The 25,106-nt window shown below is 37.3% G+C and overlaps 1 protein-coding gene and 1 long non-coding RNA gene across 2 annotated transcripts; one reads left to right on the forward strand and one right to left on the reverse strand.

Moving 5' to 3' along the window:
* Window positions 1-1,266: 1,266 nt before the first annotated feature.
* Window positions 1,267-9,044, forward strand: LOC125492257 (uncharacterized). The gene is made up of 2 exons (XR_007268755.2): window positions 1,267-1,587; window positions 6,750-9,044. It is a non-coding gene; the product is annotated as an uncharacterized LOC125492257 (long non-coding RNA).
* LOC104901375 (uncharacterized) lies at window positions 8,535-19,168 on the reverse strand. Its single transcript, XM_010688945.4, has 4 exons — window positions 18,580-19,168; window positions 16,666-16,887; window positions 14,186-14,566; window positions 8,535-9,395 (listed from the first exon to the last, which is right to left on the reverse strand). The coding sequence occupies exons 1-4, from the start codon at window positions 19,114-19,116 to the stop codon at window positions 8,922-8,924; spliced, it is 1,614 nt and encodes a 537-aa protein (XP_010687247.1). The 5' UTR covers window positions 19,117-19,168; the 3' UTR covers window positions 8,535-8,921.
* Window positions 19,169-25,106: the final 5,938 nt, after the last annotated feature.

Raw genomic sequence — 25,106 nt, forward strand, 5'->3', positions numbered from 1 at the left:
GAGTTTATAAATCAAAGTTTATGGCTTTCAAATTATTTGTGAAACCATTTTAAGTACTCAAAGATTACTTCAATTTTATTTTTATTAACTTAGACAATTATTTTAAATATGGAAAACTAACTTTATTATACTCCTTATTTTATTTAAGAAAATTAAGAAACATTTTCAAGTTATAAAAGATTAAATTAAACTAAAACATACTAACTTAAGTAAGTAGGTAAACAACAACTTACCGCCTCCTTTCTCTCCCTTTTCTCTCTTCTCTCTCTTCTCCCACAAAACCCTAACTTTTAACCTAGGGGCTACCACCACCTTTTTGGGCGGTGGTAAGCCCCTCTTTCTCCTTTTATTACTAGTTTTTTTATGTTTATGTTTTTAGTAAACTGCAGTCTCTCTCTAATGGAGAGTTTTTCTACTCATATATTGGGTTATGTCTACCCATATATTGGGTTTTATCTCTATCCATGTGAGAGTCTAGAGAATTTATTTTTGGGTTTTTGTGTAATTCAAGATGTTGATTTGTTGATCGAAATCTGTACGGAGTTGCAACAGATGTCAAGACTTCGTTTGCAATCACTTGAATTAAATCCGATTCTACTTCAAAACTACAAAAGATCGACAGACCCCCTTGCAGAAGGCTGCATCAGACAGCAATGTGAAATACGAGGGTTTTCAGAATTGTTAGATCTACTCAACGATTGTATTTTATCATATTAGAATTGTATTTATTTCATTTTGATATGTCTTTGATTAGTTTTGAATTCTATTGTAGATGTCGTATGACTTTGAATCAATGAATTAATGTTTATTTCAAAAAAAATAAAAATTAAGTAGGCTAATTTAGGAAAGTTATTGATTTTGGCCATGTTTGGTAAATGGCTTTTTCATTGGCTTTTGGCTTTTCAATTTGGTCAAATAGCCAATAAAAGTGTTTGGTTATTGGCTTTTTGGTTGGCTGAAAAGCTGGCTTTTAAGCCAAAATGAAAAAGCTACCTGGAGCAGCTTCTTGGATTGACTTTTGGCTTGTTGGCCCACAAACTCTCTAATAAACAGCCAACAGCCACACTTAATTTTGCCAAACACTTTTGCAAACAGCTGGCTTAATCCGCCAATTTAAAAAGCCAATACATACAGTCAATGCTTCCAGCTAGTCAAACAAGCCAACTAAACCAGCCAAAAGCCAACAGCCAACAACCGATTACCAAACAACCCCTTTTGTTTTAAAATTAAAGGTAAAACAATAAAACTAAAGAGGAAGGAATTTTTTTCTTCACTGATTCAAAGAATCAGTTCTTCAAACCCAAAAAAAAGAAACGAGCGAGGAGGGAGGGAAAACAGAGGAGGTCGAAGCAGGGGAGGCGAGCGAGGACGGTGGCACTGGCGGTTGTGGCGCGCCGGCAAGGTTCAGGCGAGGAGGGTGGTTTAGAAAGTGGGTGCGAGTGAGGATGGTTTGGGCGCGGGCTATAAAGGCGAGAACAGGAGCTGCGAAGGGGAGGTGTTTGGGCTGGCGGTCGAAATTGGGTCCAGTGGTTCAGGTGGTTTGAGTAGGTGGTTCAGTTGGTTCGAGTGGTAGTTAATGGCTGTGCGGTGGTGATGCAGGAGCCAAGCTCCCTGCTACTAAGAATTAGAATAATTCCAGATAAACTGATAGAAGAGAAAGAAAGAATAGAATTTAGAACTAAGAGAGATCAGATAGAGAGAAGAGATAGACAGAGAAATAGGAGGAAGAAGAGTGTTTTCATTTCTTGGATACCCTTCTAATACAACCTCAGTTTGTATTTAAAGACATTCTTACATGTAACTGAATTTTCTAACCTTCCAGAATTAGTTAGAACCCATCTAACAGAATGCTAACAACTTGGCACTTGGCGCCAAACTTAACTAACTTTTAACAAGTTAGTTTTTTACAAGTTGTTTGGCCCATATCATACTTTCCCCCATGAAAAAGACTTGACCCCAAGTCTTAGATTATGATAAAACTACACAATAAAAGCAGGAAATTGCAGTAGGAACTCAGATGCACTTTCCCATGTAGCTTCATGAGATGGAAAATCCTTCCAATGTACCAAGTACTGCAGCTGATCTTGTCCTTGCAGCTTAACTGTCCTCTGAGCTAGAATAGCTTCAGGTATAATAGGAGAAGTTGGAGCTTGACCTTGAAACCAAGAAGGAATATTAGTAGTCATAGGGAGAGTGCCTTGGAACAGCTTCAATTGAGACACATGAAATACATTATGTATTTTGGCTTCAGTAGGGAGCTTAAGCCTATAAGCAACCTTCCCAACTGCATCAAGAATCTGAAAAGGGCCATAATACTTAGGACTCAACTTCTGATTACTCCTATGTTGCACAGATACTTGTCTATAAGGATGCAATTTAAGCCAAACCCAATCACCTACTGTAAAACTCCTCTCTGATCTGTGTTTATCTGCCAAATTCTTCATTCTACATTGAGCCCTAGTTAAGTGAAACTTGACTAAAGCAATCATTGCTTCCCTTCTTACTAGGCTCCTATCAACTTCAGCATTTGATGAATCACCAGCTAAATAAGGAAGATGGAGGGGAGGAGCTTGATTATAGACCACTTCATAGGGTGTCAGTTGAGTAGAAGTGTGAAAATGAGTATTATACCACCATTCAGCCACTGGTAACCACATACACCACTCCTTGGGAGAATCTCCACACATGCACCTCAAATAGGTTTCTAAACACCTATTGACTACTTCAGTTTGCCCATCTATTTCAGGGTGATAAGCAGATGACAAAAGAAAGTCAGTTCCATGAAGAGAGAACAAGCCTTTCCAAAATTTACTTAAGAACACAGAATCCCTATCACTAACAATGGATTTAGGCCACCCATGTAGCTTGAAGACATTATCTAAGTAAGATTGAGCCACCTGGACAGCTGTAAAAGGATGTTGTAGTGCCATAAAGTGTGCAGCTTTGCTGAACCTATCTACCACCACAAAGATAACTTCTTTACCCATGGACTTAGGTAAACCAGTAATAAAGTCCATTGAAATATCAACCCATACCTGTTCAGGAATAGGTAAAGGTTGTAACAAGCCTGGTTTTGCTGCATTGTCATATTTAGCTGCTTGACAAATAGCACAATCCTTCACAAACTGCCTCACAGACTTAGTCATACCTTTCCAATAAAAGAGACTCTTAAGTTTCTTCAGAGTAGCTTCTCTCCCAGCATGTCCACTTTCTGGAGAAGCATGTTGCCATAAAAGGATCTTAGCTCTAAGGGTCGAGTCTGGACCTACCACAATCTTGGCATCCTTTCTCAGCAAACTATCTACCCAAGTGTACCCAGCAACCTGAAGGCCTTGTTGGAGTTGAACCAAAATGTTGCTTAAAGATGCATCCAAATCATAACTGGCTTGAATGAGAGACTTCAAATCAGAAGAAATAAGAGAAATGGCCATACATACAATTTCATTACTAGGGACCCTTGACAATGCATCAGCTGCTAAGTTCTCTTTCCCAGCTTTATATTGAATTTCATAAGTGAAACCCATAAGTTTGGATAGCCAAAACTGCTGGAAAGGAGTAGAAATCTTCTGTTGCAGTAGCCATTTGAGGCTCTTTTGATCAGTTTTGATCACAAACTTACTACTGATCAAATATTGCTCCCATTTTTGTACTGAAAAAACAATAGCTAACAGCTCTTTCTCATATACAGAAAGAGTTTGCCACCTTGGTCCCAAAGTTCTGCTGATGAAAGCTAGTGGGTGATCCTCCTGCATAAGTACTGCCCCAATGCCATATTTGGAAGCATCTGTTTCCACAACAAAGACTTTGCTGAAATCAGGGACAGCCAACACTGGTGCTGTAGTTAAAGCTACTTTTAAGGCTTCAAATGCATGATTAGCTTCTTCTGTCCACTGAAAAGCTCCCTTCTTTAGTAAATTGGTTAAAGGTTTACTAATAATGGCAAAGTGTTTAACAAATTTCCTATAGTACCCTGCCAATCCCAGAAAACTCCTCAACTCTTTAACATTACTAGGTATAGGCCAGCTAGCTATTGCTGCAATTTTCTGAGAATCTGTCTCTACACCCTTGCTAGAGATAAAATGGCCTAAGTACTCAACTCTGTCAGTAGCAAAAGTGCATTTACTAGCTTTGATATACATCTGATTTTTCTCCATAAGAGCAAAGACCTCTTCAAGATGCCTCCAATGATCTTGTAATGTACCACTATACACTAGAATATCATCAAAAAACACCAAAACACACTTCCTAAGTAAAGGCTTGAACACATTATTCATCCATCCCTGAAATTAAGCTGGAGCATTTGTCAAGCCAAAAGGCATGACTAGGAATTCATAATGACCTGTGTGTGTTTTAAAAGCTGTTTTAAACACATCATTATCATGCATCCTCAGTTGATGGTACCCAGCCCTTAAGTCCAACTTAGTGAATACCTTAGCTCCAGATAATTCATCAATAAGCTCATCCATTACTGGAATTGGGAACTTATTTTTTATTGTTCTTCTATTTAACTCCCTGTAATCAATGCACAAACGCCATGTGCCATCCTTTTTCCCCATAAGGACTACTGGTGATGCAAAAGGGCTAGAGCTATTTTGAATGATCCCTCTGTCAAGCATTTCTTGTATCAGCTGCTCTATAACATCTCTTTGCTTAAGGGGATATCTGTATGGCCTAATGTTCACAGGGCCTTTACCATCTTCCAAAACTACTCTATGGTCAAAGACACCCCTCTGAGGAGGTAAATGTATTGGATCTGTAAATATACCCTGGAATTTCTGCTTCAATGCTTCCAACTCAGGATATATCTCAGGTTGAGTAGGTGCAACTTTAATAGAAGCACAAGAAGTAGTGGATACTTGTAACAAACAAACATGTGCTGCTGCAGTAAAGAGTTTACTAGAAGGTTCACCTTCTACTACTTTCAACCTATTAGGTGAAATGCCTTGAAGTGTAAACTTCTTGTTATCCAACATAAACTCCATAGTCAGGTTCTTGAAATCCCAGCTTATGGAACCCAATGTACTCAACCACTGCACTCCTAACACCATATCACAGCTTCCTAAAGATATCAACAAAGCATCAGTAACAAACTTCTTGCCTAACAAACTCCACTGAAATCCCTTGCTAATATGTGTACAAGCTATCTGGTTCCCATCCGCTACAGCCACTGACTGATGATCTATGGCACTCAAGAAACAACCTAACTTCTTGGCAACAGACATATCAAGAAAGTTGTGAGTACTTCCTGAATCAATAAGAATATGTAAGGGTTTCCCATTCACTAACCCTTGCACTCTCATTGTGTGGTAACTCTGATTACCAGCAAGAGCATTTACTGAAATTTGGGGAGAAGATATCAACTGATCATCATCTTCATTACCCACATCCAACTGTTGTCCTTCATCCTCTCCCATAATTTCTACTGTGAACAATTGTGGCTCTTTAAACTGACATTTATGCCCCCTCTCATAGGGTTGGTCACAATAATAACATAGGCCTTTAGCTATTTTCTCAGCCCTCATGTCAGCAGATATGTGTTTAAAAGGTCTAGGTTGATATTTGGTAAGGGTTTTTTCTGTGTTTACAGGAGTAGGTAACAATGGAGGTTTATTTGCATTTGGGTTATATGGAATTGATTGTAATGGTTTGGCTGGGAATGGTTTGTGAATAGGTTTATGAATTAACACATTGAACTGCTCTTCTGCCAACCTAGCATGTTCAATTGCTTCAGGAATATTTTCAGGCTTAAAAGCTTTTACAAATGGTTTGCTAGAATTCTTCAATCCTCCTACAAAGCTATCTAGCAAATAAGAATCAGGTAGGATATGTCCACTTTGCACCATAATAGCCTTCAGATTCTCAAATTCATCTATATAATCCTCTAATGTTCCTGATTGATTCAATTTGTTAAATTGTTCGACAACATTCAAACTTCTACTATCTTTAAATCTTGCTGCCAAATCAATTATGAAATCATCCCATTCTATGTTTCCCCTTACTGACAAATAACTGGTAACCCAGCTTTCAGCTCTTTCTACCATATACAGTGATGCCAGATTAACTTTTTGATCATCAGGGATTCTACATAGTGTAAAATATCTACAACATTTCTTGATCCAATTTCTTGGGTTAGACCCATCAAACCTTGGAAATTCCAATTTAGGATTCATACCTTGACTTCTGAAATTGTTAACAGGAGTTCTTGGACTCGCTTCAGAAGAACTATTATCCTTCATTTCCCTAATCATCTGCATTAAATCTTGCATGGATTTAGCCTGTTCTTCCAGCTTCTTCTCCAACCCCTTGACTTGTTCTTCCATGGCTTGGGTTCTTCTGGTTGCAGGCATATGTTTCACTATTACAGTTTTAATGGCGGAAGGTCGTATTTGGATGAGTTTGCTCTGATACCACTGATGCAGGAGCCAAGCTCCCTGCTACTAAGAATTAGAATAATTCCAGATAAACTGATAGAAGAGAAAGAAAGAATAGAATTTAGAACTAAGAGAGATCAGATAGAGAGAAGAGATAGACAGAGAAATAGGAGGAAGAAGAGTGTTTTCATTTCTTGGATACCCTTCTAATACAACCTCAGTTTGTATTTAAAGACATTCTTACATGTAACTGAATTTTCTAACCTTCCAGAATTAGTTAGAACCCATCTAACAGAATGCTAACAACTTGGCACTTGGCGCCAAACTTAACTAACTTTTAACAAGTTAGTTTTTTACAAGTTGTTTGGCCCATATCAGGTGGTTCATAGAAACAAAGGAAGTGTTAATGGTGGATTGAAATTTTTATTTTTAATTTTCAAAACAAAATTCAGAAATTGAAGCAAACCTTTGAATTGTTTGCTTGAGCAATTTAGGTGAATGCAATTCAGTATTTATAGAGGGGTGTTTGTCAGAATTTGAGCTTTGGGTCAAGCTTCATTAATGGTGGAGGTGAGGTGAGCTTGGTGTTAGGCTAGCTTTTGAAATTTTACCCCTTAAAAATCTGAAATTTCATGAGATAGGGTTCAAAGTCTCTAGCATAGGCTTGGATACAATTAGTTCCTTGTTGCAAGTGATGGAACTTAGCAAAGTTCTCTTGTACACAATAAATTGGTTACAAACACTAGCCCATCATGTTGATGCCTACTTTCTAAGTTTTCATGCAACCAACTTCACTCTTTTATCCTCCGGAACTTGCTTATAATTAAAGACTCCCTCCACGGTTCTAAGCCATTCTACAAACTCGTTAGTGTCAAGTTTGCCATCATAATCAGGCATATCTACCTTCATATCACTAGAAGGACGAAAGTTATTCCTTCTTGGACGCAAGGTTTCATCACTACCTCCATCTGAATCATCTTCTTCTTCTCTTTGAGTAGTGAGTCTAACTGAGAGTTGCCTCACTTGATCTTATAATAATGTCATTCAAGCATTACTTTCACCCTTTCTTCTTCAAGTATTCTTATTGTTTCACGCCAATTGACAAGTGATTATCTCCATATCTCATAGTTAAGGTTTGAAGGGTACGAGTGTTTTTAAGTGGTTTTTGTATTTACAGTTTTTAGGAAAAGGTTGGGGCGAGGTTTAGGTTGTGTTTATGGATTAATGGTGGGTGAATATGGTAGGATTTAAGCTGAGTTCTGATACCATGATGATGTATGCTCCTACATACAAGTAGGAACACAAAAGTGTTAAGATTAAACAAGCAAAGAAGAATCGAAAGAACTCCTCTGTTTCAATTCTAACTCTAATTGAGATACAAATACACCACCTCAACGAATTTAGAACCTCCTAAGATCACAAACTAGCTTAGCCAAAGCTAATTAAGCAAAGGACGAATTCTCAAAGTTACCAAAACCAAGAAATGAAAAGAAAGCATTTGGTCGTGCTTAGGCGCCACTTTTATAGGAACTAACTCCACTTTTGTAGGAACCAACTCTTATTTTTCTTGTGCTTCTCTTGCTTGTGGGCGTGCTTTCATAATCCTAACAGCTTCATACACGTTCTATTACATGACTCAACACTAAGCAAAGTTTTTAGAAAAACAAAACAGCAACAACAACCGACAACAACAAAGGAAAGAAGACTTAAGGCATTGAAGCTGAAATTAATGGAATTGAGCTTTAAATAACTAGACTTAACATGGACTCATCATTAATGAACAAAGAATGCAAATGAATTCAAAGTCTCTCGCAAAGTAGAAGCCACCATTGTAATTAGCTTCGGATGCTTCGACAAATAAGATGAAGTAGATGCAAAGGGTCCTCCATCAACCAGCAACCACTGACGATGTCCATGAACCATGCCACCACATTTGCCATTTCTAGTACATTCAATGAAATGATTGACAAACACAATCAACCTTAAAAATTTTGTATTCAGCCTACAAATTTTTGCATTGAAATGTCAAAGTATAAACTTTAATTATGTTTTAAACGTTGTCAAAATATTATTATGGTCGATCAAAATTTCATAATATGGTAAACTTTTATAATGAAATATAAATTCGATTAGCTATTTGATTCTGATCACCCTCGCCAACAGTAGTCCGTCAAAAATCATCCTTCATTGAACAAAATTTCTATTACAATCAGAGGCTAAGGTTAATCATACGGATACAAGAGGAATAGTGATTTACAGGTACAAGAACATCAACAGGCTCCCCAAGTACTAAACACATAATACATCCACACGTTTGTTTGCTGTAATCTTTGTAATACTTATACTCAACTTTTAAATCACTCATCTGTAGCACAATAGTAAACTAGAGTACCTCTTCTCACCCTGTTCTGTACCCATTGCCGCTTTCTATATAAATCAAGATCCGAACCTTCTTCATCTTACCATAGAAGACTTGAATGTGAGGTGAGTAATGTTCTAGTCATGGTCACTCAAAACAGAAATAATTGAACTTTATGTCTATCCATCCGTCTAACTAGCTTGAAAATTAAGAAAGAAATGCAGTTTTTGAACCAGAAGCTCAGAAGATCCATATATAGGCTTGCTGTTGTTCATCCAGTCTTTCTCCAAAAGCCCCATTTTAGCACTAGCGTGCATCTCTTCAAAAAACTCAGATACTATGGAATAAATAGATATCTTTAACACATCCGCTAATGCATAGGACTTTGAGTGTGAAGAGCTACCCCTTTTCTTATTCATGGCTGTAGCAATTTCTCTTCTAGCAGTGCTATTTGTAGCCCACTTAATACCAGCAGGACCCAATATATGGTTTGGGGATTGCAAGTTTATCTTCTTTCCCATGTATGTTTCTACAGCAAGCAGACAGGACAACAAAGTTGATAATACCATAGCATGGCTTCCAGATAGCTGGGCAACACCAAATCTGTCTTCTTTATGTGAGCGTACTTCTAATGATGCAACAGCTTGGGCACACCATGAATATAACTGCGGAAAATATTATAAAGGTAAGGCTGTAAATAAAAGTTCTATAACATATACCCCTAAAAACAAAGGAAAATAGATAAACTATACATTATTAAGAGTGATCAAAGACAATCTGAGCCAAACATCAAAGGAAGCCATAGGAAACCACCATCAAATACTGTCCCGTGTAAAGGTATTGGAAGTTCAAAACTGATGTCTGCTAAAGACAATAACTGATTCACCAGTTCAAATACATGTTTCTTTCAAAAATACAACCATTCGGGATAGTGATTGGGCACTATGTCTTCTTTGTATTTCATTGTACTAGTGTGGAATGTTATAACGCTATAAGTTGTTCCACTCTATTTCTTTCTTCAGAATTTATCTTGAATACTTGGTCCCTATATTGCATTTTGCAAGCAAGATACTCTTATTTTTCAGAAATTTCAGGTTAATTTGACCCCCATGGCTCATCTTAGTAATAGAAGATTTGATTACTAGATGCTCGGGAACCAGAGTGAATTATAGCTGCTCGTCAGCAATAGTTCGTATCATGAAGCAACTAACTTACTGAATTTAAGTGGTTTACATGAGAGACCATCTAATGATAGACTACCTTAAGACGCTGTTTGTAAAAGAAAATTGATGAACAAAGCAAAGGCTTTAAGAATTTACAAGAAAAGAACACACTTCTGTTCAATTCTTTCTTACGGAAAACTTCCGCCCCTTTTTAATTTGAACAACATCCAATACAAGGAGATACAGAGATGATAATAAAAAAAACAAAAAAAAAACAAAGACAACAAAATAACTTTTTAAAGCCATTTTCTTTGGAGAAGTAAAAAAGGCCAAGTTTTGAATCTCTTGTTTCTACCGATGCTTAAAAATAACATGCTCTGGATAGAAACACCATGAAGGCTAACACATGAGTGGCAAATTTTCTTGCGCATAAAGATACATTAATACAATGTTACTTGGACCAGGATTCAAGCAAGCAACTCTTACATTTACATTATAAAGTCTCTTCTTGCCCATACATAAATCCGCCTTTTAGATTTAAAAGATGAAAAGGTTTAAGAATCAACTAAATTCATCATAATGATATTTTGACACATTAACTAAAGGAAGGTCAACATTGAATAAGAAAACATTACAGAAGAGAACAAAAGAGTAAAGACAGAGTGACAGTATGGAAATTACGCAAGAAATTACATTACAATAAAGATACAAAGCATGTAAATACACAATGACAGTGGATAAATGAACTGAGAAAAATTCTGACTGAACAAAGACATGATTGGCAAAGCAAAGATAAATCCACCTAGCCAGACCACTAGAAAACTTCAAAACTAGCTGAAAAACCCAAATTAATTCCTCTCATAGGCACGGCGCTGTGTGAAACTACCACAAAGCATGGCATCGTCCAACAAAATTTTGGCATGGGCACAACCTAGCATGAGGCATAAAGGTGTGGCTGTGAAACGTACCTTGGCTGAGGTTTGAAGAAAATGGCACGACATGGCATAAAGCATCACGGGAAGCACAATAATGGCCGGTGCGTCGTCATTAATAAATTTTTATTTCATTCTCTTTTTTGAGGATAATTTTTTTAGTTTATTTTTCCTTTCAAATTACTTCATTTATACTCTTAATTTGTTATGTATAATTCTTACTTTTTCCAATAACATAGTGATGATAGTATTAGTCATAGAATAAATTACAAAGATAAGTAAAACCCATATAAAAAGTTTCATTAATTTATTCATTAATTGTAATACAAGAAAAAATGTAAAAATATATACTTACAGTCAGCTACTAATCTATGATGATTGATTTGTTTTTTCAAGACAAACTACACTCCGGCTGTTCATTTTACCTCAAGTAACCATGTTCAATCCTTGACTTTTTTCAATAACAAAGTAGTAATAGTATGTATTGTAGTAATTAGTGCAAAATTACAAAGATAACTAAAATCAATAATAAAAATTCCAGTAAGTTTTTATTAAATTATTATACAAGAAAGAAATGTAAAAAATATATCAAAGTCAAAGCTACTAATCTCAGATGATTATTCTTCTTTCTAGACCAAAACTATGTTACTTTCTTAGCTCAAGTACCCGTGTCCGAGAAACATAAGACTAAAAATCTATCCAAAAGCGCAAAAAGCACATCAACAAGCACAGGCCTGACCAGAGGGATTGAGATTTGGCTTCGGATGGCACAACAGGGCATGAAATCAATGAAACGCCTATATAAGGCTCGACATATTCCACTGCCATCTCTTTGCAGAACCCTAAACCTATTAATATGCGGGCTCAATACCAATTGAGAGTAGAAAACTGTACCTTAGTCCTAGAAGATTCTTAGACATCTAACCAATGAAAAGGAGATATAAAAGAATATTAATCTCATAGAACGCCTAGTATGGTGGAACGCCACAAAATTAAAGTTGCTTGTTCTATGTTTGCTACATTCACCAATTTATCAACTCTAATTGATCAAACTTATGATTAGAGTAGATAGCCCCTGCTGGACAAAAGATTGTTCGAGGAGCAGCTTTATGCATAACAGCTGTTTGATTAATTGGTTCACTTATTTGCCATTTACTTTGATTAACTTACTTTATGCCGACAAGATGCAGATAATGCTCCATCAGATCTTATTTACTTGTCATATGGTGAATCCTTAACCTATCTTTGTCTAATATTGGAGTCACTAGATTAATGTGGTATATTTGTATCTTAGCTTATACTAGAGCTAGAGCCTAATCAATTCAAAAAACTTAGAAGTCATAAGATAAAAGTTTGTTTGGACCTCATCATCTGTTAGACCTCTCAAACCACCATTATGGATATAATTTGACTGTTCACCAAGAATATGCCACTAAACATTGTTAGAAACACCTAAATTTTGTATCTTTCCTTCTCAGCAAGACCAAATCAGAACAAAGCCCAAAATCATCGAGGGACTTCAACATCTCTCTCTACTTTTATCCTTTTGAACAACCAAACTCCTGCCAATAGGCTGACATTTTCCGCTCTAAACCCACAACCACCTAGTGGTGGCCTAAAAACCACCCAACATGACCATGGATCATTGACGCGAAACACAAACAGCCACCAAAATCCATTGCGTATTTCTTTTTAGCAATCCAAAAAGCACCAAAGAGAGATAGCCCTCTTCTCCATATTTCTGTTTAGTCGACTTCTAGTTAAGATGCCAAAAAAATTCATAACTAATTGGAATTAATACCACCCACATCCACCCGTCATGCAAAGAGAGCATCCCTCCTTTCTTATGCTAGTAGTCATCTTATACATAGAGGTTGAGGAGGGAAAGCTGAAGGGTATCTCAATGTTACATTGGTCTACTTAGATTCTGATCAAAGTACCATCCTTCTCATATTTTATGATTCAAATCTCTTAATGCTAAATATCGAACTCTAAATATGTCCGAAATAACTTCTTAGATGTGTGCCAAGTACAGAGAATCATCCTCCAGCTGTTCTTTGCAAATAGAAGACCTCAACAGGAAGGACACAAGAATAGACAGAAGTAAATTATATAGAAAACTCCGATCATAAGCATCTTTGTTAAATTATGAAATCTTCATCTATTATATCCTGCATCTCCTTTGTAAATGCAATTGCTCTTCCTGAACCAAGGGCCAAGTAACAACCTTTCCTCACATACAACAAGTTAGCAAGTCAAGGCTTGTGGAGGTCTTGTCTAACCTTATCTCTAAGGCTCTAATGAGACTAGCATGGGATAATTACACATATGACAGAAAACATTTTTGGAAACGGAAGTAGGGAAAGGAAAAACATGTTATCACACAAGACTCCCAAGCGTCTGTGTCAAAACATTTCTGAATAGAATTGTAAAAAAACAAAAGTCTGCAGAATAACAACCTATGATACAGCAATAGCCTATGTTACATCAACATGATTATTATCATATGTGCCCTTGTCAGTTGTCAGACACTCAAACACTCCAACTAGGGCATGATATTACCTAACACAATATAATCCACCCAGATACCTAAATTAGTTTGATCCACATATTTGTGATGACACATAAGAAGAGGGAAAGTGAAGATAAAGTCATTGCGTTTGTCACATCACTCTCATGTGCTCCAAAACAGGTGTGATATTAAAGATTCTATCAAAAATAGTGAGCGAAAAAATATAAAAAATGATCTCCAAAAGTACATGTAATGTGAAAAGACATGCAACAGTCTTTTAGAAACAAGAACTTAGGCACGCCAAACACTTAGATATGAACTCGTAGTCCCATACTACACACTTGTAGCCATGTCTAGCATAGGTAATAACATCACCTCACATGGAGTCCAACACTAGGGAGCGTAATATTTAGGACTTCATGCATTTAGCATCAATTTATTTTATAGGCATCAGTTCCAAAACCCTTAAGCAACCAACCTAAGAAGTTATTTTGCAAATAATCTTCACATATTCCAAGTCACCAAACACAGTAATATCAGGGTCCACCAGGTCATGGCAAAAACAAAGTTTGACATGTACCAACACAGGTATAAAAAGAGAATATGGAATACTAGGAAATCACTAAGAGATTCAAGAATTTAAGAACATTGACAAATGTCATGTGGTGAGCTTAACAGATGGCAAAAACAAAGTTTGACATGTACCAACACAGGTATAAAAAGAGAATATGGAATACTAGGAAATCACTAAGAGATTCAAGAATTTAAGAACATTGACAAATGTCATGTGGTGAGCTTAACAGATGGCAAAAACAAAGTTCGAGATACAAAAGGAGAAAATGGAATACCTGGAAATCACTAAAAGAATCAAGAATTTGAGAACTTTGGCTAATGTCATGTGGTGAGCTTAACTGATGGGATAGCTTATTTATATTATCAGTTGAACTTGTTAAGCCTTCAGCTAACTTGGAGGCAAACTGCTCTAAAGGCCTTAAGCATGCAGCCACTGCTCTCTTGTAAGTCTCACCAGTGTCTTCAAAAAAGGCAACCCGTCGCCAGGGTTCAATGTTACTTCCACAAACCATGCTTAAATCAAGATATGCAAGATACTGCTGGAGAGATCTAGGATAACTGTCCTCCAAAGCAATAACAAGAGATTCACTAGGATTTGTTTCCACAGCTGCCGATCCCTTTGATGGAGCAAACATAAATCTCTTTGTATGAAGAACCTGTACCAAAATTAAATAGAAAGATGGTAAGAATTTGGGAAACAAGATCAATTTACAACCAACATAAAATGAACATAGAAATAAAAAAAGAATTTGGGGGGGGGGGGGGGGGATTGTCCTAAGGGATTGAAGAAACGAAGAGGTAATCAAATCCCTTGTTTTCGTTATATTTTGTTTGTTTGAAGATTTTTTGGTTTCCCTTACCCTCTATGTTACCCCAAATTCCTCTACATTGAAACCTCCCAAGGGCTTCATCCCCAATCTCCTCTATATTCCACACCATAACCACCAATATCAACCAACACCATGAACACCACCCAAACCCAACTCCACCATAAAACAGCCATTGACACCAGCAGTCCATCCCATCAACACCACCAGACCATCCCGCCACCAGAACCACCAGTCCGAACCACCAGTCCCGCCACTTCATCTCGACCAACCCACCAAAAACCAACCCTCATAACCACAAACTGCCACTACCAGTTTCACCCAACCACCACCACCACTAGTGGCCAGACCCACATCCTAATCCAGCAGTCCCACTACCTTGACTCCACCAACCCACCAAAAACTGACCCCCATTACCAACAACAGCCACTGACACACCAACCCCACCCACATCGGCACCACCAGGCTAACCCCACCATCTCGCCTCCAACAACCGACCAGCAACCACCAAAAGCCACCATCACCAGGCTAACCCACTGCCGAAACTGCAGCTTCGACCACCATATTAAAGATATTGAGAAAAACAAAGAAAGAGGAAGAAGCATACAAATTACAAATAATAGGCACATATTATGGCTCTGCGTGGTTGACTTCGGACATCAAAACTCCATATCTGGAGCTTTAATGGAATCCCACCAAACAGTCTGTAGATGATGTCTAAATGATGGGTGGGAGGTTGAAGGAGGGCTTTATTTGGCTAATCCAAACACACATAATAATTAGGGGTTTTAACTTCAATGTCTCACTCTTTCTTGATTCTTTTCCCTTTCTCTTCTCTCTCCCAAACAACGCCGAAACTAATTGTTCAGTGCATGGTTGTTTCAGTAAAGCAAGCAATTCCAAGGACATTTAATTAATAAGGATTCATCAAACAGTACTTTAATCTTGTCACATGTAAGTTTCACTCCTACTAGTCCACCAAACCCAACCATGAGAAACCCGCCACACAAACGCGAGTTGTAAGAGACTACAATCTCACATCCTCGAAGTAAATAGAAAAAAAAAACAGGGCCAGACATGGAGAATAAGAATGTTCCCTTTTTTCTTTGCTTTGACGCAGCAAAGAAGAACATCATGTAGTGTGGAACTTCTAAGGGAAAGCAAGAGAGACAAGGCTAGATACGGAACGCAAATCAAGACTAGAACCTAGCCAGATTAAGATACATTTAATTTGAGACCAGAAACAAGTGAAATTAATTAGCTCAAAATAGAGCCTTAAATGAAACACTGTAAAATATTTCCATGTTCCAGCTTGACAAAACATTACAATTCACAGAGATAGGTTTGATACAAGACGAAACTTCCGAACCATTTTAGACACATTTATTTTCAGATGAGGTTGGATAAACAATGTAGATCAAGACAAGGCTCAATCTAAGATGCAAAAATATACAAGCCAAACCATGTTCAGGCACCTTTGTGGGTTGATTACCAACTGGCTTATGTGTTGATTGGCAAATGGCTTATAGCCAATTTTCAGTTGGCTTTTGGCTTTTAGTTTGCTGGTTTGATTAAGAGGCAAAATTATTTGTTTGGCAACTACCTTTTCAATTGGCTGAACAGCTGGCTTTTTATTAAACTGATTGAAGTAGATTTTCGGCTTCTGCTGTTGGATTTTTCATGAGCGACTGTTTTGCCCAAACGCTAACCATTCGCCAAATTTGAGTTTATCAAACATCTTTAAAGACTGATAAGCTACAGACTGACTAATAGCCAATACACAGAGCTACTATTACCAGTTAGTTAAGCAAACCAAATGAACTAGCTCATGGTCCCAGCTAATTGCCAAACAAGGCACTGATCTGAGAGCTGAGACAATAACATAAAAAAATGTGAAAACAATAGCATCTACAAAGCAAAGAACAAACCTTGTGCAAATGCAGTATCAATTCCCACGAGAGAATAACAGCAAAGCTTCCTAGGTAATAGATGAGATGTTTTGAGAAATATTTCCCTGCAACCGGACTTTGATGTTGATTAGGCATGAGGATCAAGAGTGATGCTGAAAACATGAAGGATGCAACTGAAAGCTTTAGAGCTCGTCTAACAGCCAAAAGAAGCCCCATCTTATAGCTAAAGAACGGTGGACGCTGTTGAGAAACAAAGAATAAGTTTATTTCAAAAAGGCAACAGAAGATAAGCAGTTCCAGATAAAACGTAGATAATTATGATAGAACAATGGAAACATATTCAAGAAAATGAGTCTGAGTTACCTCAACTCATAAAATAAGAGGATAACTCGCTATATACATAGAAGAACTAGGTCCCACAAACCCTTTAAAATAATGACACAGGCTAGTCACACAGAGATTAAACTGGAAAACTGGAAGTCCTAATCAAACTCCAAGGACCTATTCAGCAGAGGCAACTGTTGTGGTAGCTATAAACGCTAGCAGTTAGTGGTTGGATGGTAATTGCGAAAAATCAAAATGGTGTTTGAAACAATTATTGTTCAGTAAAACCATCTTGATTAGTAAAATAGCAAAATGTGAACTTTTATTCTACTTCCAAAAGCTACTCCAACTGCTACTGTCACCTAAACTGCTAATTCTTTTAGATTTTCCAAAGCACTACCTCAATGACAGGTACCTTAAGACGCTTTTTACTGAACACTACTTTTCACAGTTACTAGAGTGTTGACTTGTTCAAAACTCCAACAGCGACTTGATAATGTTGTTGCTGAACATGTTATATAGAGCCAAAGCAATTGCTTTGACACCTTAAACAACTCTCCCATTTAACCTCTTCCCCCTTTTGCTTCTCCTGACCAAGCTTCATTTAGATGAATTGTCTCATTGATACACCACCAAATGACCTTAAAGAGCATAAAATACTTAACTCAAATCATACTTACATCCACACGTGTTGACCAACAAATTGTAAAATTTCCCAATAGACATGAAATGCATTTTTAAAAAAAATGAATTTCCAATGCTTTTCGGAATGAACGCACAAGCACACTTATCCATAAGTAGTGGGTCAGGCAACGATTACCAAATTAGAATTTTGAACAAATATATTACTATTTAAAGATGAAAAAAAAATATCACATATATGACACTACAAACTATACTAAAATCTTCTTTTCTCAAAAAGGAGCAGTTCCATTGTCTCACATCATCTCCTAGAAACTAATATCTAAAAAGATATCATATAAGTTGTGTCATCTTTTTCTTTCCTTTCCCATCCTCTTTCTGGTAACTTATCCTATATAGAGGTGTCTTTGTAAATCCACTAACAATTAACTACTAACCTGCTTGGAAAGTGCCAATGTGCTATGATAAGATGATATGTCTGCGACTAGACTGAAATTTCAAGCCAGACGAGGTAGCATATTGTAGAAGGTATTAATCTCAAATATGAACTAATATCTCTTCTAACATATGCCTCCGTTTGTTTTGGAAGAAGACGCTTTCCAGGAAAACTAGTTTCCCCATTCTCCGTTGTTTGGTTGGACAATTTGAAAAGGGAAAACTAAGATGAAAATGATCGTTTTGTAAACATTTTCCTCCAAAAGTTGATGGGGAACCGTTTTCCTCACTCTCGCATTCCCAACATCTCTTCTTAGTTTACTAGTTTCCATCAAACAAAAAGAAACCAACGTTCATTTTCTTTTTCTTAAAACTAATTTCCATGAAAAACTATTTTCCATGGAACAAAAGGGACCCTAGTATTTAGTATAGACTTAACAGTTGCACAATGAAACGTCTAACACAATTTTAAAAAAAGTAGTAACATAATAACATAATAAAAGAGCAAAACCAAAGCAAAACAAAAGGCACCTGAACAATAGGGAAAATCAAGACCCAGCTTTGACGGAAAACACAGTAGAAGCCATAAACCAAACCAGCAACAACACCCCGAGGACCCAAAGTAGCGATCAACACACCAAAGGGAGCAGAATAAGTGCTCCCAGCAATCGAAACCACGGCAACGAACCCAGAAAGCACGGAAACAATAACAAGAAGTGCTATACTAAGAGAAGCCCTTGCTCGACGAATAAAATCATTGGTGAGGGAAGAAGAGCCCACGAAAACTAATCGGAGGATTGCGAGAGCGAGCTCTGGTGGAGAAGCGGGGCGACAGAACTGTGGAGTAGCGATTATTTGGATGGAAATGGAGAAAAGTAGCATTGAAAGGAGGAAGCAGAGGAGACAGAAACAACCGAAGAGTGAGGGGATGAAGGGTTTTGGAGTGAAAGGAGAGAGGAGAAAAACTTTGGTAACTATAAAAATGGCGGACGATTGTATAGATTGCCATATTAAAAAAGATAAGAAGCGGTTTTTGACGATTTCTGATGCTGTTGTTGGAGGCGACATGGTGGTGGACTGGTGGTGTTGTGAACAAGAGGGAGAAGTGAAGCTGCTTACTGCTGAGGAAAGGTTTTAGAATGAGAATTTGAAGAATTTAAGCAAGACAATGAGAGGGGATCAAATGGCGGGCCGGGCTGGGTTAAGGCCGGGCTGCCTCTTCAAAAATTGCCCATCTGTGAGGCCGGGTCAAATTTCGGCTAATTTTTTATTTCTAAAGTCTGTTTTTTCCGACTAAAATCAACGATTTTTATGAACTAAAATTAAATGGACCAAACCTTAAACTAAACACACACTTTTCAGGTTACCCCAAACCCATCCAACATATAAAAAAACGGACTGAGACGGGGTCGAATTCAGGCCCAAAAATTGCCCATGCCCAACATTTTTCGAGCCGCTTTCACTTTGGTCAGCGCTAGTTTGTATTCTCTTCTACAAGGATCATTCGTATCATTTTAGAGGCCCAGAGAAAAGAAATTAACCTCTCATATACATATATGATAAACAAAATTATGTATAATCTTTAAAAGGGGAATTTACATATAATGTTAAATTCAACACATAATTAACATTTGTAAAAACATCATAAATTATAGGATAAATTTCATGGAACTATCTTTTATAACAAAAAAATTTCAAAAAACTACCTTACAAAAATTTTTTTCAAAAAACTACCTTATAAAACAAAATCCGTTTCAAACGACCACCAATTGATAACATTTGTTAGTTTGACCATTAACTCTCCTTTGACCATCATGTGATTCTCACGTGAGTTCATTAAACTCACTTCCCTCCCTTCTCAACCTTTCCTACCCACCAATTTCCCTTCCTTTTCTTTGTTTTTTTTGTCTTGGCAAGAAACCCAACCCCTCCCCCCCCCCTTTTCTTCCATTGTCCATGGCGACTCCATTTACTCCACTGCCATAGTTAATGAAGGTTGGCAGGGGTATTAAATAGGGGGAATTGGTCAGACGTGCTGCATTAAAGGTAAAGATTGTGTAACAAAAAAAGGTACATTGTAAAATATGATTTTTAATCACAATTTAGAGTTTAATTGCACTAAAAGGTTAAGCTTAAAGTAACATTTTTTTTTTTGGAATTATGTTGATTTATGTGCTAAATATAGTTGAAATTCTTAATTTATGTTGTGAAATTGTGATTGCAACAGTTTATTGCCAAAAAAGGAACCAAATTTTGTTGTTGTTTATCACTCAATGGAGACAGTGAATATGAGTTTGTATTATGGAGGTGAGTTTGTGACTGAGAAGTATAGAACCAATTACAGGTGGAAGTTGGGTACTCAGGAATATGGTTGCAATGAGCATAAAGATGTTAATGAGGTGGCTTACTTTGACATAATTGGCTGGATTAAGAATGAGCTGGGGTTTAAGGATGAGGGGAAAATATGGTTTAGGAGAAAAGGGTATACTTTGTTTGCTGGGAGGACTGAGTTCAAATGTGATAAAAATATCCCTGCTCTTTTGGAATCACCAGAATATGATGGTTGGTATAATTGGTATATTACACATTCTAAGCCTAGTGTAGGGAAGAGTTCCAGGCAAGATGAGGGACAATGTGGTAATGTAGGGACCATGGATTGCATGGATAAAGAATTATCAATTCTTACTAATGGGAACCCCCCTAAAGGAGAATTTTTTTTCTATTGCAAAAGCTAACCCTAGATCTACTCTCCTTGAAAAGAAAACCTCAGTAGCTAAGTTTTCAAGCCTCAAACAAATAGCTACACAAATTTCCATTTTCTTTGAACCTAACTCAATTGAAAACACAAATGAAGAAGGTGAAAGTGATGAATCTGAGGAGGATTCAGATGTTGTCTTGAGTGAAGGAGACTACAAGGATCAAGATGATGATGATTTATTTTTTCAATATGTTGACAAAGACATATCTGAAAGAGTGACAAGGAGTTTACGGGTGTGGTGAATGAAGGTGAAAATGGCAGTGATGATGAGGAAGAACCATAAGACGTTTATCTTGCCAGTGATGAGGAAGCTCCTGAATCAAAGGATGAGTTGAAAGAGTTGGAAGTATCTGATGATGAAGGTTCAGATTACCCTGTGTTTAACCCAGAGGTTGACATATCTGAAAGAGTGACAAGGAGTTTACGAGTGTGGTGAATGAAGGTGAAAATGGCAGTGATGATGATGAGGAAGAACCATAAGACGTTTATCTTGCTAGTGATGAGGAAGCTCCTGAATCAGAGGATGAGTTGAAAGAGTTGGAAGTATCTGATGATGAAGGTTCAGATTACCCTGTGTTTAACCCGGAGGTTGACTTTAAAGGAAAAATTAGTCTCTCTTTGGGGTTAAAATTCCCATCTATTGACACATTTAGGAAGGCCTTGAGACACCACCAAATAGAAGTTGGCAAAAACTATTATTTTTTGCACAATGACCATTTCAGAGTGACAGTGTATTGTGCTAAGAAGTGCAAGTATCCCAAAAAGAAGGTCAGGATAGTGTGCAACTGCAAAAGCAAAATTAAGTGTCCTTTCACAGTTCATTGCACTAAAGTGAAGGGGGAAGAAACTTATTAGATCATGACTTAAAAGCCAAAGCACACCTGTAAGCATCAACATTAAAACTCCATGATAACATCTAAGTATTTAGTAGAGAGATATTTGGATGATTTTAAAGACCACACAAACTGGAAGATAGATGATTTTTTGAGAAAATGCCACAGGGAGTGTGAAGCTGAGATTAATTATTTAAAAGCTTGGAGAGCTAAAAAAATTGCAATGTCAATGATTTATGGGGATGCAGCTGGAGTACAAAAGAGTGTGGGATTATGCAAATGCAATCATGAAGTACAATCCAGGAAGCACAGCAAAAGTCAAATGTGTGGGCATTGAAAACTCCCCTCCTTTGTTCCAGAGATTGTACATTTGTCTTCAGGCTTGTAAAGAAGGGTTTATGGCTGGATATACGGCACTTTTAGGTGTTGATGGGTGCCATTTGAGGGGTCCGTACCCTGGTATTCTATTGACAGCTGTGGGGAAAGATGGAAATAACAATATCTTTCCAGTGGCTTGGGCTGTGGTTGAAACTGAAAATACAAAGACTTGGACTTGGTTCCTTCAACTTCTGGTGGAAGACCTACAGTCAATTGCGGACACTGTAACATGGGTGCATGGAAAGAATGAAGATACACTTGCTGATGATGCTTATCCAGGGAGGGTGACATACATGTCTAACAACCAGAAAGTAAGCATTATATATTCGATCTTCTGGCATTGTATATGAGTAAATTGAACATTGATAACTTGTAAATACTTGCTAACAAATTGGAATAATTTGTTGATGACAGGGATTGTTGGATGCATTCAAGATTGTCATCCCCAATGCAGAGAAAAGTTTTTGTTGCAGACACATTTGGGCTAATTTCAAGTTGAAGTTCAGTGGTGAGCTCTTCAAACAATCCTTCTGGCTTGCTGCTATAGCATCATCAAGGGTATAAACTCTTATTTACATATTTCTGGTATTAATAGATGTATGGATTGAAACGGGTTACTTCAATTTTGCCTTTTTTTTTGTCATATCAGCATCAGTTCCAGAAGCATATGGAAGGCATCAAACTTTTGTCAGTTGAAGCATTCAACTATCTTGATGTTATACCTGCATCTCATTGGTCAAAACATGCTTTTAGTACTAGGAGTAAGTCAGGGATGTTGTTGAATACTAATTGTGAGAGTTTCAACAATGTCCTAAAAGGATCAAGGACAAAACCCATATTGGCTCTTATGGAATGGATAAGAAGGTGGTAATCCAAAGATGCTCATCTAAGAGAGAAGGGTTGAATAATTTTCATACCCTTATAATGCCATCAGTTACGAAGATGATCGAAAATATGAGCTCAAATGTTGCTAGCTTGAGAGTTGTAATTGTTGCAGTACATGAATTTGAGGTTGATTATGGAGAGGATAGCTATGTAGTGAATTTGGAGAAGCATGTCTGTGATTGTTACAAGTGGAGCTTGTTGGGCATTCCTTATATTCATGTAATGGCCTCCATAGTGAAGAGGGAACTGAACTATGAAATTTTTGTGCACCAAGCTTATCATGTAAAGACTTATGCAACCATATATGCACCCCATTTTCATGGTGTACCAGGGAGGAACTTTTGGGAGAAAACTGGTTTCCCAGAACCTTTGTCACCACCATACAAAAAAACTACCTAGGAGACCTTCCAAGAAGAAAAGAGTTATAGAACCAGGTGAAGCTGAAGATCAGAACAAAAGAAAGAAGAAAATTAACCTGGCATATAGGCCAAAAAAGCAGAATAAGTGTAGCAGATGCGGTCAACTCAGGCATTACAAGCCTATGTGCACAAACCAACCTCTCCCACCCCGGCTAGAAAAATCAAAAGGAGGTAGACCACCTAAAGCACCTAATTTCCCAAGCAACCAACAATTTCACAATCATAATAATCCTTCTCAGGCTGCTAATGTCCAAGGAAAAGCCAAGAAGAAGGCATTTGGTTCTGCATCCACCTCGGCACCTAAGAACAAGACCTTAACTCATGCTTCCAGTTCAAGTTCGAAGAAGAAAGTACCAACTGCTACAAAGGCTAAGAAAGCAGGGCCCTCAAAGTCAACACCATGAACACCATCCAATCAACAATCAACCATATCACAAGTTCAAGACAATTTAAGCGAAGTTCAGTCATGATCTTAGATTTGTATTGGATTATTTTAGGGGTGAAACTAAGTTTTTGTTAGTTTATGACACAAATTTATAAATTTTTGCTAGATTGAAACTGACTACTTTGTAAGTCAATTATTTATGTTGGCTCTCCAAACTTTTGAAAATATTGAACTTTGAAATGCGTTGGCTCTTTGATGTCTTTAGTGCCACTACTCTCTGGTAACTGAATGTATGAAAGTGTGATTCAACATAAAACAGGGAATGCAAACATAATCAATATCATAATCATTTTTCAAAATGTTTATTTGCCATTGCATGGTTAAACATATTACACCATCAAGTTGAAGATATTACCATTAACTATAATATGAGAACTAGCAATCAAGTACTACCATAATAGCTACTAAATAATACTCCTATTTTTAAAGATTATATACTTATCCTACTAACTTCACAGCAGCAACACTTACAATAATAGGCAAACAAACACAAACCATCAACCCCAACCTCATGCCCTTCCCAACTTCTTTGTGCATCTTCTTCTTGCTCTCATTCTTCAATTTTTTCTTTGTATTTTTAGCTTCCTCCATTAGCCTTTTGTTTTCATTTTCCAAGTTGCTAATTTTTGCCTTCAACATAGTTACCTCCAATTTCAAGTGTTGTTGTCATTGAGGAGCTCGTTTGCTACTTCTCTTTGCCAATCTGCCATTTCTGGCATGTCAAACCATTCGAATTTGCTACAACCTCTTCAAGTAGTTTCCGGGTTGAAAAACTTACAAGCTCTAAATTGCCTTCCGGGATTGTCACTTGTCAATGCCCTCCTTGGCCAAGGGTACTCCACAATTGCATTTCTCTTCTTTAGTGATCGAATTTTTTAAAAATGACACTGTTGCTGCATTAGAAGTGTAGTAAATGTTTAGATTTTTGCTCAGTTTTTCTCACATATTTCAAATTTCACGTAACAGCATTAAGCTAACAAAGAAACAAAGCATAAATTAAAGAGGAGAGAGAAAATTTACCTTCTTTAATTGCAAACACTTGGTAGAAAAGTTGGGTGACAAAATTACAGAGGAGAGAGACTTTTTATGAAGGTGGTGGATGTGGTGAAGAGTGAAGTATAGTTTGGGGTTTATGACAGGAAATGTCAAAGGTTAACTCTGGCAGTGGAGTAAATGGAGCCGCCATGGACAATGAAAGAAAAAGGGGGTGGGTTTTCCTGCCAAGACAAAAAAAAACAAAGAAAAGGGAGGGAAATTGGTGGGTAGGAAAGGTTGAGAAGGGAGGGAAGTGAGTTTAATGAACTCATATGAGAATCACATGATGGTCAAAGGAGAGTTAA

Source organism: Beta vulgaris, chromosome 8 (genome assembly GCF_026745355.1).
Source record: "Beta vulgaris subsp. vulgaris cultivar EL10 chromosome 8, EL10.2, whole genome shotgun sequence".
Lineage (NCBI taxonomy): Eukaryota > Viridiplantae > Streptophyta > Magnoliopsida > Caryophyllales > Amaranthaceae > Beta > Beta vulgaris.

Bases quoted from the DNA above. Each gene is read 5' to 3' on its own strand.
- LOC104901375 (XM_010688945.4), bottom strand. From the start codon at position 19,116: ATGTCGCCTCCAACAACAGCATCAGAAATCGTCAAAAACCGCTTCTTA. The intron at 16,888-18,579 runs GTGCCTTTTGTT...GTTTCTCAACAG, and splicing joins TGATTTTCCCTATTGTTCAG to CGTCCACCGTTCTTTAGCTA. The intron at 14,567-16,665 runs GTTTGTTCTTTG...ATTTTGGTACAG, and splicing joins TGATACTGCATTTGCACAAG to GTTCTTCATACAAAGAGATT.